Source organism: Populus euphratica, unplaced genomic scaffold (genome assembly GCF_000495115.2).
Source record: "Populus euphratica unplaced genomic scaffold, PopEup_1.0 scaffold245.1, whole genome shotgun sequence".
Taxonomy (NCBI): domain Eukaryota; kingdom Viridiplantae; phylum Streptophyta; class Magnoliopsida; order Malpighiales; family Salicaceae; genus Populus; species Populus euphratica.
Window position 1 is genome coordinate 206,874 of NW_011500127.1, and position 14,571 is coordinate 221,444.

A 14,571-nucleotide genomic window follows, 5' to 3' on the forward strand; every position below is an offset into this window, starting at 1 on the left:
TATTGTGTTAACAATAATTTTTTGAGATTTTGATTGAACTCTATTAATGAGTTAATAAGTTAGACAAAAATGCATATTTTAACTTGTAAAATATATTTGACAGAAAAACTTCATAAAATTATAATTTTTATACGAAACAATTGACTAATTAATATAATTATATCTAATCAATTAATTAGTTTAGATAAAAAATTAAATTTTAACCTTGTCATGCTTTAAAAAGGGTGATATTTGTTAAATATTACTATTTTAAAGTGAAAAAACTATATTATCTTATTTAGAAATAATAATATTTAGTAAAAGTGGTGATTTTAAATCACAACAAGGTCAAAACTATGCTATTTTACTAAAAAAAAAAAACCTATGTAAATTCACAAAAGAAAATTTATTTACTGTAATAATTTTACAAGAAAATCTAAAAAGGAAAGGAAATGGAACCCACACGGCATTCAAGAAAGCCAAGTTCCTAGCTGCAATCATGCACAGCTTGAATTGATTAAAGGCATGTCTAAATTAATGGATTATTTGATATTGTAGTAGTTTTTATTTTTTAAAAATAATATATTTAAAAATATATTAAAAATATATTTTTTATTTTAATTTTTTAATTTTTTATATTAATACATTAAAATAATTTAAAAATATCAAAAAAATTATTTAACAAAATTATTTTTTTATAAAAACTCTTTTAAAACATAAAAACATTCTAATAGATATTATACTTTAATTTGAACGTGTTTTATATATGTTATGCAGAAAAGAAATCACACAAAATTCTTACGTGGTGGTTGCTTGAAGACAAACGAATTGTTGTTTTTAAGACATGTCTTTTATTTCTTCACAATTTACATATCAAATTTATATAAAACTTTAATACATGTATTTATTTATGTTTTCAAAGGGTTACTTTGAGTGCCAACACTCAAGATGAACTTTTGTGGCATGCTCAATACATACAAGTCAAATGAAAAGTGACGGACGGACGAGTAATTAATGCCCATGAACATCCTATTGAGAGAAAACTATAGCACAATTATAATAAAATTTAGAAATCATTAAATTTGTCCAAATCGTCAATTTAATAAAATATATTTATAATACCAATCTTTCAAGCACAATTATAATTATGAAATAAATTAATCATAAAAATGACATGGATAATTTTAATAATGTGTAAATTTTTTAGTGATTTAGCTTATGATGAACTAAATTCTTACTAGATTCAAATCTTATTTGTTAATTTTTGAAATAGATGATACATGTGTGTCCAATCGATCTAGTGGTCAAACTATTAATTTTTTAATCCCGTGTAATATATATATATTCTAGGCATGACATTCAATCAATAAGATAAATTGGCTCTTGTCCCGGGGGAGCTTAGCTTAGTGAAATGAATAACGATGCTAAACTTAAATGTGCTATGGTGGGACGTGCCATTCATTAATTTAAATAATAAGGTAGTCAAAATTTGAATTCTACCCATACATGGAGAAGAAATTTGTGCAACAACAAACACCTAGAATTAACCGCAAGGATTCTTCTTCGATTTAAAAATTCTTTAGTACCATTCTTTACCATTATTCTATATAGCGGGTCAAATGAAAAATAATAATTCAAATAACGAAAAATATTTAAGTTTAAAAAAATTAGTTGGCACAGTTATTAAATTAAATTAGTATATTAATCTTAAAATTTTATTTTTCGACTTTTAAGTGATCCTGATTTTAAATCAAATCATATCAAAATTATTTTTATATGATTTAATCTATTTAATTAGTCTAAAAATAATTTATATCATGAATGTAAATATTTAAAAACAAAATTAAAAAATAAAAGAAAAAATAAAACTTTCTTAATTATTTATATAAATAATAAAAAAAGTGAGTCAAACCCTAACTTGTTGGATGATTTTTTTTAAAATACTACTATACATAGCATGGTAGAATGAATTTTTTTTAGAATAAAAAATATTAGTAAATATTCTTTCTATATCATTTGTTGGATTAATAACAAAGAATAATTAGATAAAAATAATAATATGATTAATAACAAAGAGTGATTAGATAAAAATAATAATATAATGCAAAGTGATTTGTTAGATGTTTAAAAAATTATATTTCCTTCGTTAATGCTTTAGATTTAAATTATTAATATCGATACTTAAAAAATTATTAAGTTATAATTAATATTTAAAATCTTTTAGAAAAAAATATTTTTTTTAAATACCCTTTATGGTCTATAAATAAAAGTATTTTTTTTAAAACCAAAATTTTAGCAGCTTATTACTTGATGTATAGCTAAATGAATACAATGCTAATTCATGGGATTTGGTGCTAATTAATCATACCACTTGATTAATTTTACAATCAACGTACACGAGTGTCTCCAGATTCTAAAGCCATTGATTATGATGACAGTTCAAGTTTCAAAGCCACAGAAATCCGTTGATATTGTAATGGGCCCACTATTTTCAAAATCAAGAACCGCCGCATCATAAAATTAAAACAAAACCAATAGCAGAAGAATATCCCTCCCCGCTTTCCCTGCACAACGAGGTAAAATACAGAAAAACCCCTTAGGCCTTTGTATTTTACAACATTTGTGAGATGGTACGATCGAAACATTTGAAAAACATAAAATAATAATATATTTAATATTTTTTATTTAAAAATATTTTGTAAAGACACTTTCAATGACATTGTATTTTATAAAAAAATATTTAATTTCTCAGCTTTTAAATTTATTCAAAGTTCATATATTTTTGAAAATATAAAACAATCCTCATTTGAAAAACATGTACAACGTTTTTAAATAAAATGCTTGCTTTTTTAGTTTTTAAATAATAAAAATATTTTTATCTATTTTTACTAACTTAAATAAAGTTTTATCTTTGTATATTATATTAAGTAAATGAATATATTTACTTTATCATATTATAAAAAAATATTTCTAACAATTTCTTTTTTATTGATAATATATTTAATATTTTTTATTTAAAAAGATTTTTGTAAAAACACATTGTATTTTTTAAAAAAATATTTAATTTCTCAGCTTTTAAATTTATTCAAAGTTCATATATTTTTGAAAATATAAAACAATCCTCATTTGAAAAACATGTACAACGTTTTTAAATAAAATGCTTGCTTTTTTAGTTTTTAAATAATAAAAATATTTTTATTTATTTTTAGAAGTTTTATCTTCGTATATTATATTAAGTAAATGAACACATTTAAATTATCATATTATAAAAAAAATTTCTAACAATTTTTTTTTATTTCAAGTGTTTTATTAAAAATAAATTCATTCACCAATTAATTTAAATTTTAAAAAATCAAGAAAATTATTTTTAAAACAACTTTATTTGATGGATTGCTTCCAAAAAATTGCAGGAATTCGAACAAAGAATTAACATAAAAAAATTAAATAAAAATTGTTAGGAACATGAAAATTTCAAAAAATACAGGAACTCTAAAAAAAAAAAACTTAAAATAGAAATTTTTAGTGCCATGAAAATGAGCAAGGAAAAGCTTGTTTTTAAAATATTTTTTACTTGAAAATTTATTAAAATAATATTATATATATTTAAAAAAATTATTTTCAACATTAACATATCAAAATAATAAAAATATAAAAAATAATTGTAAATAAAAAATTTAAATTATTGAAAAACAAGGTTTTAATTTCATTGTCAATCGATCACTAAAAAAATATTTGACATTAAAATTGAATTTTTTTGTTAAAAGTTAAATATTATATATATTTAAAAAAATTATTTTCAACATTAACATATCAAAATAATAAAAATATAAAAATAATAATTACAAATAAAAATTTTAAATTATAAAAAAAAAAAGGTTTTAATTTCATTGTCAATCGATCATTAAAAAAATATTTGACATTCAGATTGAATTTTTTGTTAAAATTTTAAAAAAAAATTAAATTATTTTATATACTAATATTAACAAAAAATTAAAATTTTTTAAATTATTTTTTAAATTATTTTATATGCTAATATTAACAAAAATATTTTTAAAAAATAAAAAATATTATTTCAATATATTAAAAAAACATTTTAAAAAATAAACCACAAACACCCTATAAATAAACATGCTAAATGTCAAGGGCTTTTAAGTAAATTCAACACCAAAGAAACTCTAACGAATACCTTACCCATCTTTTTAGTTCCTTTCCCTCTCTCTGTCTCTCTCCCTCTCACTCTACTGTCTTAAAACTCTGTACATTTACTGTCCCTTTACAAACACCATCATTTTCTCCTAAGCTTCTGTCTGAATTTCAGAACTGAAAAACAAACAGTGAGCGATTTTTTGTGTGTTTTCGAAATTGAAGTAATGGAGACCGAAATGACCGAATCGGGTTCGGGCTCGAGAATTCTGGGCCAAGAAAAAGGGTTGCGTTCTGGGAGTATGAAGGCGGAGATTGATACATCCGCTCCGTTTGAGTCAGTTAAAGAAGCGGTGAGTCGATTTGGTGGAATCGGGTACTGGAAACCCTCTCAACAAAAACCAGAGGTTAACTCTCTCTCTCTCTCTCTCTATGAAATTGGGGTTTTGTTTTTCTTGCTAAATTTGTGCGTCATTTCTTTTAAAAGTCTTCTTTTTTATAACTTCTTTTTTTTAAGGAAATGTGTGTTTTGGATGTTAAAAGTTTGAATTTTGATAATTGAGGCATGTATTTGTGTCATAGTTGTTAGGAAATCATGACGTTATTTGAAAAATGTGGATGACTATGTTGGAGTTGCAAAATTTGTGGGACAAATTTAAATGTTGCTATTATGTTTTGTGTTGTTTAGAAGACTGTGTACTGGCAATTTTAGCAACAAAAGATGATCTGCTGGATTTTGAATTTTCGTCCGAAGGCTGTACATTTTTATATTTTAGTTTTATTAGAGACACTTTGCTGTTACAGTTACCATGAAATCTGCCAGGTCATGGATCAACTCATACTTAAGGGAGGTAGTTAGTAGTTGCGGGTGAGAAAATCTGAGTGTTCATGTTCTGTAGGTTGTTATTGAGAATTTCAGTAAAGGGGATCAAGTTCAACATTGATGCATGATGGGGGATCTATCAATGGAGAAATATATTCAAGCATTTAGATTTTGTATATCTATGATACATTATTCAGCCTGGAACTGCTAGTTGTGTATGTGTGCACTAATACCGCACAAGAGACATTAGGTGTGCTAACTTTGTGTTTGGATGCTCTCTTTTTTTTTTCCTTTTTTTATTCTCCCGTGGTGCTTGATGTCCTTCCAAGGAGATTCACGCTTCTTGTTTTTTTTTCCTGTTCAATATTGGCAGGACATGGAAAATATTGACATTGCAAAGGTGGAAGAACAAGCAGTGCTGCTGGAGAAAGACCTGTTTGTGAAAGAAAGGGAAACACTGGATATTTTAAAAGAACTAGAAACTACAAAAGGGATTGTCGAAGAGCTTAAGTTAAAGCTGCAGAAACAAGCAGCTGAAGTTAATGCGACCCTGGAGTCAAGTGCAGATGCTAGAAACGAGACTTCTAATTTTGATGAAGAAGAGAAGGATAACCTTGAAAATCCTAAGGGGGAAGAGCTTAATTTAAAGCTACAGCAACAAGCAGCTGAAGTTAAGGTGGCCCTGGAGTCAAGTGCAGATGCTAGAAATGAGACTTTTAATTTTAATGAAGAAAAGAAGGATAACCTTGAGGATCCCAATCATCAGAATTTGATGGGAGGTTTGAGCCCGTTGCCTTCTTCAGCCCCTGGCTTAATTTTATTGGAACTCAAACAGGCCAAGTTGAACCTTTCTAGGACTACTAATGATCTTGCAGACACTCGAACTTCTGTTGAGTTACTTAACAAGAAATTAGAGAAGGAAAGAATTTCACTTGAAAAGACTCGTGAGAGGTTGACCACGAATTCCTCTAAGATATCATCTCTTGAGGAAGAGCTGAACCAGACCAAAGAAAAGCTTCAACGGGCAAAAGATGCTGAAATGAATGGTGGTTCTGATAATCCTGTGGATATTTCAAGGGAGCTCCAGCGACTGAGTTCTGAAGCAGAGCAGTTCAAGAAAATGGGTAATGCAGCGAAATCTGAAGTTTTGAGAACATTATCGGAGATTGAACAAACAAAAAGTAGGATACAAACAGCAGAGATCAGGTTGATTGCTGCAAGAAAAATGAAGGAAGCGGCTAGAGCAGTGGAAGCTGTTGCGCTTGCAGAGATCAAGGCTTTGTCAAGCCATGAGAATTCATCTGTGAAGTCCACACAAAAACCTGAAGGAGTAACTCTTACATTTGAAGAGTACTCGTCTCTAACCTGCAAAGCTAGAGAAGCTGAGGAACTTTCCAAGACTAAGGTAGTAGATGCCATGCTTCAAGTTGATGAAGCAAATGTTTCAAAGATGGAAGTCTTGAAGAAAGTGGAGGAAGCTACAGAAGAAATCAAAACCAGCAAAAAGGCCTTGGAAGAAGCGCTAAACAGAGTTGAAGCTGCAAACAAGGGAAAGCTGGCGGTTGAAGAGGCTCTGCGCAGGTGGAGATCTGAGCATGGGCAGAAAAGGCGTTCCATTCACAACTCTGCTAAATTTAAAAACCCCCACCAGTCTCACCATAGGAGGGACTCTCGCTTGCTTGATGTGAATGGGCTGAACCTAGTAAGTGATGGCTCGACACCTGTTTTGAAGCCAACCCTCTCAATAGGGCAAATACTTAGCAGGAAACTACTTCTGCCAGAAGAGTTTGAGACAGGGACAATGGCAGAAAAGGGTACTGTGAAGCGAAAGGTGTCGTTGGGTCAAATGCTTGGTAAACAAAATGTTGATGTACCCCCAAGCTGGAAGGTTGATAAGGAGAACTGTCAGAAGCAGTTTTCTGGAAAGAGGAAGAAGTTTGGATTTGCTCGGTTCTCGCTTCTATTGACAAAGCAAAGTAAGAAAAAGAAGAAGCCAACTCCAAACTTGAGGTGATCCAGTGTTCAGTTTCTCTGGTTTGCATCGGCACTAACTTCTAATTTCTTCGCGCTTATTGCTTTTACTCCCTCTTCCACTCTCCTGTTTCGTAGTGTTCCTGGTGTTCTCATGTAGTTGTTTATGTTAGGTATTTGTCCTTAATATGTTTGCTGTAAGATGTTATGATATGCATCTTTTCTTTGAAGCAGCCAGCCGGTTGCAATGCTTTAATGTTTCTGCCTGCTATTTGATGTCATCCCCTTAAAATGGCTCTGTCTGGTGATCAAAATCCTCTCATATTATCGTCGTACTCCAATCTGATGTTCTTGATCAAGGAATGCTGTCTGATTTCTGAGCAATGACTTCTCTGTTTCGAGATTAAAATGGAGCACCTAAGGCTAAGAGAGTTTATACTTGAAAACAAATTGATTGGGACGGAAGGCATGTCAATTTTTTGACCTGCAATCACTATGGAACTATGTACTACACATCGAACAGTTCTCCATCATGTTTAATTAGCAGCAAAGCAAAGCCTAGATGCTGCCAAGACTTTGTCGGTGAAAACGTAAACAAAAGCACATGAAATTGACCTTTAAATCACTAACCATTCCATGTGCTCCAATGCGTCTCGGATTTACTGTCTGCCATGTTTACTAAAAATTTTAAGCACTTATTAATAATAGATGATTTTTAAAATGTTTTTTATTTAGAAATATATTAAAATAATATTTTATTTATTTTTAAAAAATTAATTTTTATATTAGTATATTGAAACAATCTAAAAACATATAAATAATTATTAATTTAAATTTTTTTTTGAAAATTTTAAGAATGAAATTGAACCATGTTTCCAAATGATCCCTTACAAAAGAATTGAACCTGGTCTACTGTAGGATGAGGTAAATTGCATGAGGATTCAACACATCTTTATTGGCATCAGTACGAGGACTTGAATTTTTTGGTTTTGAATGATAAAGAGTATCCTCACAAGTCACAACTATTTTTACACTAAAACCAAGTTCTTATAGATCAACTCGTCGTCTTAAATGAACTCTTGAGATTCTGAACCTTACTGACAATTTGAATTTTGAAGATTAACATTAATAACAATCCATTCCAAGAATTCGCCATGTTGGTAAACTGTGATTATAAAACTCAACTCGGATAATGTTTAATTTTAAACTAATATTATTTTTCATTAAGAAATTTTTTTATTTTTTTCAAAACTTAAAAAAAAATCCCAATTATTAATCTTGTATTGTGGCTCGTTTGGTTAATTTTTAATACCTGGTTTGGCAATATACTTTATTATCTTGTTTGTTTTGTTTGTTTTTATAGTTGAAAAATGTTTTTGTAAAAAGTTAATTTTTTTGTTTAAATTATTTTTTAATTATTTTTGGATTGTTTTATATGGTAATATTAAAAATAAATTTTTAAAAATAAAAAAATATTTTAATATATTTCTAAACAAAAAATATTTTAAAAAATAATCATTATCACAATACCAAATAAAATAAATCATGCTTCTTGTATTTTGAAAAGTAACAAATGGTAGCTAACTCACAACTTGTATTTTAGATAAGATTAAAGGGGGTGTTTAGCCCTTCATTTCAACCAAGTTCTAAAAAAAAATTGATTTTTTTTAAAATTAATTCTTTTTACATGAATACCCTGGACCCCAAATCGCTATTATAATCATGCCTTAAATACAAAGTGTGCAAATTGCAAATAAACTAGTATTTATACACAATTATTTTCTTGCCAAAGAAAAGGATTGAAAATTTATTTATCCCATTTTGTTTGCTAGTCAAGCTTTATATGAAAAAAAAATAAAAGATGTAATGAAAATATCTTCCTCCTCCCTATTAGCAAATACCAATCCATCAGGTTGGAATATTCTTCCGCGTTGCTTCCTTACATCAACTACTCTTCCCAGCCAGAGACCCAAAGTCGAAACTTCACCATCCACTCACATTTCGCCACGTCATCGACATTAACATTTAACCCTCCATTCCCATAGCAACACGTTTCCAGGTGATTAAACATTGAATTTAAATAACCGTGCGGGCGGCTTGAGAAGCCCAACAGCAATTCTCCTCCTCTTTGGCTTACCTGACAGACACTAAAATCAAATCCCAAGAGGAGGAATCGGTTTCCTCTCTGCTTGTTAAGGTAAATAAACTCTCTCGATTTCTATTATTTATCTTGTTTGGTTCCGGGTAATCCGTATTTCTGTTTCCAAACTATCCTTTTGCGTTTACTTTTCGTCTATTTCTTTAATTTTTATTAGATATTTTTCGATTTCATCGATTTCTTTTTTCTTCAAGTAATATTTATTTATTTGTTTGATGAAAAATCGGAATTGATCCATTTTTTACTCAATTGTGCTTATTTTTAGTTTTAATTTTCTTGTTTGAGCTCTGATTATCGGTTATTGTCAGGTTAAAACAAGCCATATATTATTAAATTTCCAACCTAACCTAGCTTTGAAGCATCTAATCTACGGTTAATTAGCCAGCTAAAGATGCAAATTAATTAATTGTATTAAAGAAGAAACAGATTTTTAGCTAATTGTTAATCGCATCAATGTGAGGGGCAAATGACTTTATTGATTAGGGCATTGCTATGCAGTGTTGCTGTTGACTCTATCAAAGTGTTGTGTTTAGATGTCTGATGGTGACTTTAAATGCTCAAAGTTGTTGCGAAGGGGGATGCTTGGGGTTGTGAGGATTTTCGATAAGTTAATAGGTTATGTGGAGCTGTGTTCATGTAATGCTTGATGTTGGGCTATGATAATAGAGATAGTTATGAGTTTTAATTGGATGGTTAGATTGTGGAAGAAGGAATGTCATTTTCCCGGGGAACTTGTAACTGCGAAAGCAACTGGATATTGTAAGACAAATGTAGTTTGGAATAGTAATTGTATATGGATAGGATGTGTTTACTTGCCATGTAAAACTCACGTCTCAGCAATTGTCATGAATCCAGATTGTAAGTAATTATGTTCTTCTGTTTTGTTGTCATCGATTTTGTTTGCATATTTGTTTGTAAATGGCTGGGAAGAATTTGTTTGGTTTTAACTTGATGTAAGTTCAGGATATTATGGACTTGAGGATCGGGTTGTTGTTTCTTCTTGCTCTGGGTGCTGCTGGCTCCATTGCGGCTAGACAAATGGCAGCCACTGAGATTTTTAGTACAACCGCAGAAACCTATGAAATATCAGGTTATCTATTAACCCTTTTCATATACTAATTAACAATCTCTGCAATTTCAGGCCTATAGAGCCGTTGCAATTGCATGTTTTAAATTTGTGCTGGTGCACGTGGCTTCTTGTATTGCTTGCCCGGGAAAATTGATTAAAGTTATGTTTTGTTTAGTCAGATGTTAAATTGTAGCCCAGTGATATCTGAACTTATTATGTAACAGTTTTATTGGTTAAGCCCTTTAGCAGCTTCATGTTAACACCCTGCAGAGCACGCCAATGGAGCATGTTTAATTTGGTGATGTCCTGTCACCGATCTACTTGCATTTTCGCTGCTTAGCTTGTGTTTTTCTTCATCTTTCTTTTTTCTTTTCTTTTTTTGTCAAGGTTTGGGTTGGTGGGGGATTAGATTGCATATTGCGAGTTTTAGATTGTATATTGCACTGCCTCAGAAAGACATGATCAATGTTACTGTCTCACTGTCACCAAAGTGAGGGGGCAATGTTACTGTCTCACTGTCACCAAAGTGGGGGGGCAAACACTTGGGGTGATGGGTGCTGGCAGTAATTATAGCATTCTCCTTGGTGTAACAAGGTGTTTTGGCTGGAGGCTGACAGGTCCCTCGTGAAACATATGCACAAAATCATCTGTTTATCTAAATGTGATCACTTTTTGGGACCTTATTCTCACTCATATCTAGAAACAAAATTGTCTCATCTTTGAAATCTGTTATTTTCCAAAGCATGTCCTTGTATGATCTCTCCCATTTAAACATGCTTCAAATATGTGGCTTCCAATCAGCTGTCCTTTCTGAATGGAAAGGAAATTTGCTTTTTCTAGGATTGTTGATATGAAGTTTAATTCTGAAAAAGGTTCGAAATAATGATGCTTTGCTTCTTTGTTCAGTTGAAATAATGGAAAACCAGGAGAAAGAAAAGGAAATTCAAACAACAAACAACGTTACCAGGAAAGATGAGGTGTGCACATTGTGTGAGGAGTTTGCTTCGCAGGCACTTGATTACCTGGCTGAAAACAAAACACAGACTGAAATTCTTGAAAAGCTTCACAGAAGCTGTTCACAGTTGACTACTTTCGAGCAAGAGGTAACCTTTAGTTTTTTGGTTGGTGATTATTGGTTGTTGAATTGGAAGAAATTTTTTTGGCCCTTCACCTCTTTCCAGCACAGCAATATTTTGTTTCTGGTTTGCCGATTGAATAATTCTTGCATGTTGATCGATATTATGCATCTGATAATATATAATTCTGAGCATCCACTACGGTGGAATTGGTCGGCAGCGAGGAACTGCGATCATTAACACCTGCTGCAAAATTTATCAGGGAGATTTTTTGTTTGAAAACTAGGTAGACCCGAGTGGATAGGTTGAGTGCTATTGTTATTCCCATTTGCTATAAATACAAATGAGCATGTTATCTCTGTACATGGCAGTCGATTACCAATTGTAGTTACATGAAGTGGATTCCTAAAATGGAAAAACCTCATCGTCGACATAAGTTCAGAAGGTGTTATTGTACTACTGGATAGTTTGTTTAAATGGTCAACGAACTGCCACAAATGCTAATTGGATAGTTAATGATTGCAGGAAGTGTTTGTGTTATGCAATGTGAATAATTATAGGGTAAATGCATGCACTGCAAATTTCTATTTCTAGGTTTATGCATGATAGTGTCTACACTGACCAAATCCACCCAATATGGTTGATTAGTGGTGGAACTCTGGCCTTGGAGAAGCTTGTAAACATTCCGTGTATCTTAAAATTGTTCAATACTTGATCATGATACTTAACCAATTCTAATGCTTTATATTTTGTTTACACAGTGCATCACTTTGGTGGACTACTATTCTTCTATTTTCTTCTCATACATTTCCTCAGTTCACTCTGAAGATTTCTGTCGCAAATTCAATCTCTGTCAAGAAATGAAAATTTTCTCTGCAAAACACAATGATGATAGCTGTAGCATTTGCCAACGTGCTATTTCAGAAGTATTGGTCAAGTTGAAAGATCCTGACACAAAGGTTTGCATTTGACTGTTGGCTAATCATAAGGAATGATGATTATAAAGGATGTTTTGTCATTACTGCTGCATTATGTAGACGCAGTTATTGATCCATCACTTGTGTTAGATTTGTTTTCTGGATCAGTGACCAACCAAAGACCAGAAGGCACCCTTCTGGCAATCCATTTGTCTGACCGACTAGCAATAAATAACTGATTAGTTGTTAATATCATACCCTATGAAACACCTGTCCAGTCCAGCAGAAAAATAGAAACTGGAAATGGAACTTTCTTCCTCTTCCTCTTTGTATTTTCTGGAAACCGTTTAGTGAGATTATTAAATTGTCACCTCATTGCAATATAGAGGTGTGATTAATTTATACAATGATAGGCCGATGTTAAGCCAGTCTCAGCCATAGAAAGAGCAAATAATCTCTAAATCAATATTTTGAAATTCTCAATAGTTATGTGAGGATGGCTGTGATGCCATTAGGCATTATGGACTCAAATAACTCTTGAGAATTTAAAACTAGTTTATATCTTTATATTTATCATGTATGATGCATGTTTTGCAGCTCTTTACTAATTAGTCAACCAATTGCTTATTCTTGCTTTTTTTTCTTTCAGCTGGAAATAATTGAGTTGCTTTTGAAGGCATGTAACTCCATGGAGAAATATGCTAATAAGGTGAGAACAATATTGGAATTTTTGTGTATGTTTGGTATTATGGTGTAGGGTGCTTTTAAAAAATATTTGTTTTGTATTATGGTGTAGGGTGCTTTTAAAAAAAAAAAAAATTTGAAAATGCATCAAAATAATTTTTTTTCTGATTTTTAACAACAGCGCATTAAAATCATTAAAAAAACACTAAAATAAAGCATCAATTTGATGCTTTTTGAAGGAAAATGCACTTTTGAAAGGCATCTAAAAGTGGAAGCTACTGCACTTCCAAGGTTTCGTACATTAAAGCATTACACTTTAGTTAAATTATATATTTCAGAAGATCACTGCACCTGCACCACAATTTAATTAAGCTTTTCTATCTTGTTAACACGACTATTAAGAGATGGCCACCTATTTGATTTGTCACCGCTCTTAAGTACATGATTGTGGCAATCCTGGTCGATTGATCAAATTTCATTCTATACTCATGCTCAATGTTTTGCATTCTAGAATCACCATATATAAGAAAACTACACATTGAACTCTTTTAGGCAAATTAACGAAACACTAAATTGAGATTTTAGTGGCATTTTGCCTGGCTGTTAAAATTCTCGGTTGAGTTACATGAAAATTCAACATTCGATTTCCTGTTACTGCTCAATTTTATATCTCTAACATCTTGTTTGAAATATTGGCAGTGCAAAAGGATGGTTTTTGAGTATGGTCCCGTGATCCTTACCAGTGCAGAGCAATTTCTTGAAACAACAGATCTATGTTCAATGTTGCATGCCTGTGAAGTGCCAGAAGACAACATTGAGCAGGCTTCGAAGGTGCTAAAGGCTGATTCATAAACACGGCGCAAAAGACAAACTAGAAACAAAATGCTCATGTTCCAGGTGTGTGTATGATTATTATGCTTCCGTTGTAATTATAATGCACTGTAATTTCAATTTATGACTGAAATCATTTCATCCTGTAATATAAAAATCGTAGATATGGAAACTCATTTATCTACTCGGCACAACTTCTGGATAATCGAATTGGGTTGGTTAGCGAACTTCGGACCTTTGCCATTTTAAAGTTCAGGTTGCTGATAGACGAAAAAGAAAACCCACAATAGCTTTATCGTGGTAACGCTTTTCCCGAAAAAGAAAACCTTTACATTGTGCTCGCTCCATTTAGTAACTTTTCTTTTATTTTTCCTTTTCTCGTACTCAATATAGTTTTTGGTAACGCTTTTCCACCTCCGGTTAAATTTGGTGATTCCAATTCTGGAGTTTTTCATTCCCCAATCTGGAATAAGAAGTGTTATCATAAATTAAACCCTAACAAGGATGGCTTGGGTATTATTTAAGATTATAGTAGTTGTTTTTTTAAAATATTTTTATTTAAAAATGTATTAAAATTTAATAATATTTTTATTTTATTCTTCATATCAAAATAATATGCACACACTAATTTGAAGCATAAAAATAGTAGTTTCAAGTGTTTTTTACTGTAAAAATAAGTAGTATTTGGTATTATGGTATCTTTTATGGCTGAATTTAAAAAAAAAAATAGGTTCAAGAAAAATATTTTGTTGTTATTTTAAAAGGTAGGTTTTAAAAAATATATGGTTAAATTTGATATGAGATAAATTTGTATGTATAAAATAAATAAATAAGAAGTTTTCATAAATAAAAAATAAATTATTTTAGCTTTTATAAAATATTTGAAACGCAATTAATTATATATGGTTCTGGTACAAAAG

The 14,571-nt window shown here is 30.7% G+C and overlaps 2 protein-coding genes and 1 long non-coding RNA gene across 3 annotated transcripts; 2 read left to right on the forward strand and 1 right to left on the reverse strand.

The window, feature by feature from the left end:
- Nucleotides 1–4,188: 4,188 nt before the first annotated feature.
- LOC105110298 (WEB family protein At2g38370) lies at nt 4,189–7,197 on the forward strand. Its single transcript, XM_011005290.1, has 2 exons — nt 4,189–4,529; nt 5,319–7,197. The coding sequence occupies exons 1-2, from the start codon at nt 4,350–4,352 to the stop codon at nt 6,957–6,959; spliced, it is 1,821 nt and encodes a 606-aa protein (XP_011003592.1). The 5' UTR covers nt 4,189–4,349; the 3' UTR covers nt 6,960–7,197.
- Nucleotides 7,198–8,990: 1,793 nt separating this feature from the next.
- On the forward strand, nt 8,991–13,881 carry LOC105110301 (saposin B domain-containing protein). The gene is made up of 6 exons (XM_011005291.1): nt 8,991–9,113; nt 10,038–10,164; nt 11,050–11,246; nt 11,981–12,178; nt 12,786–12,845; nt 13,520–13,881. Exons 2-6 carry the CDS (start codon nt 10,044–10,046, stop codon nt 13,670–13,672), a joined length of 729 nt encoding a protein of 242 aa, XP_011003593.1. The 5' UTR covers nt 8,991–9,113; nt 10,038–10,043; the 3' UTR covers nt 13,673–13,881.
- LOC105110300 (uncharacterized) lies at nt 10,515–11,043 on the reverse strand. Its single transcript, XR_839444.1, has 2 exons — nt 10,647–11,043; nt 10,515–10,610 (listed from the first exon to the last, which is right to left on the reverse strand). It is a non-coding gene; the product is annotated as an uncharacterized LOC105110300 (long non-coding RNA).
- Nucleotides 13,882–14,571: the final 690 nt, after the last annotated feature.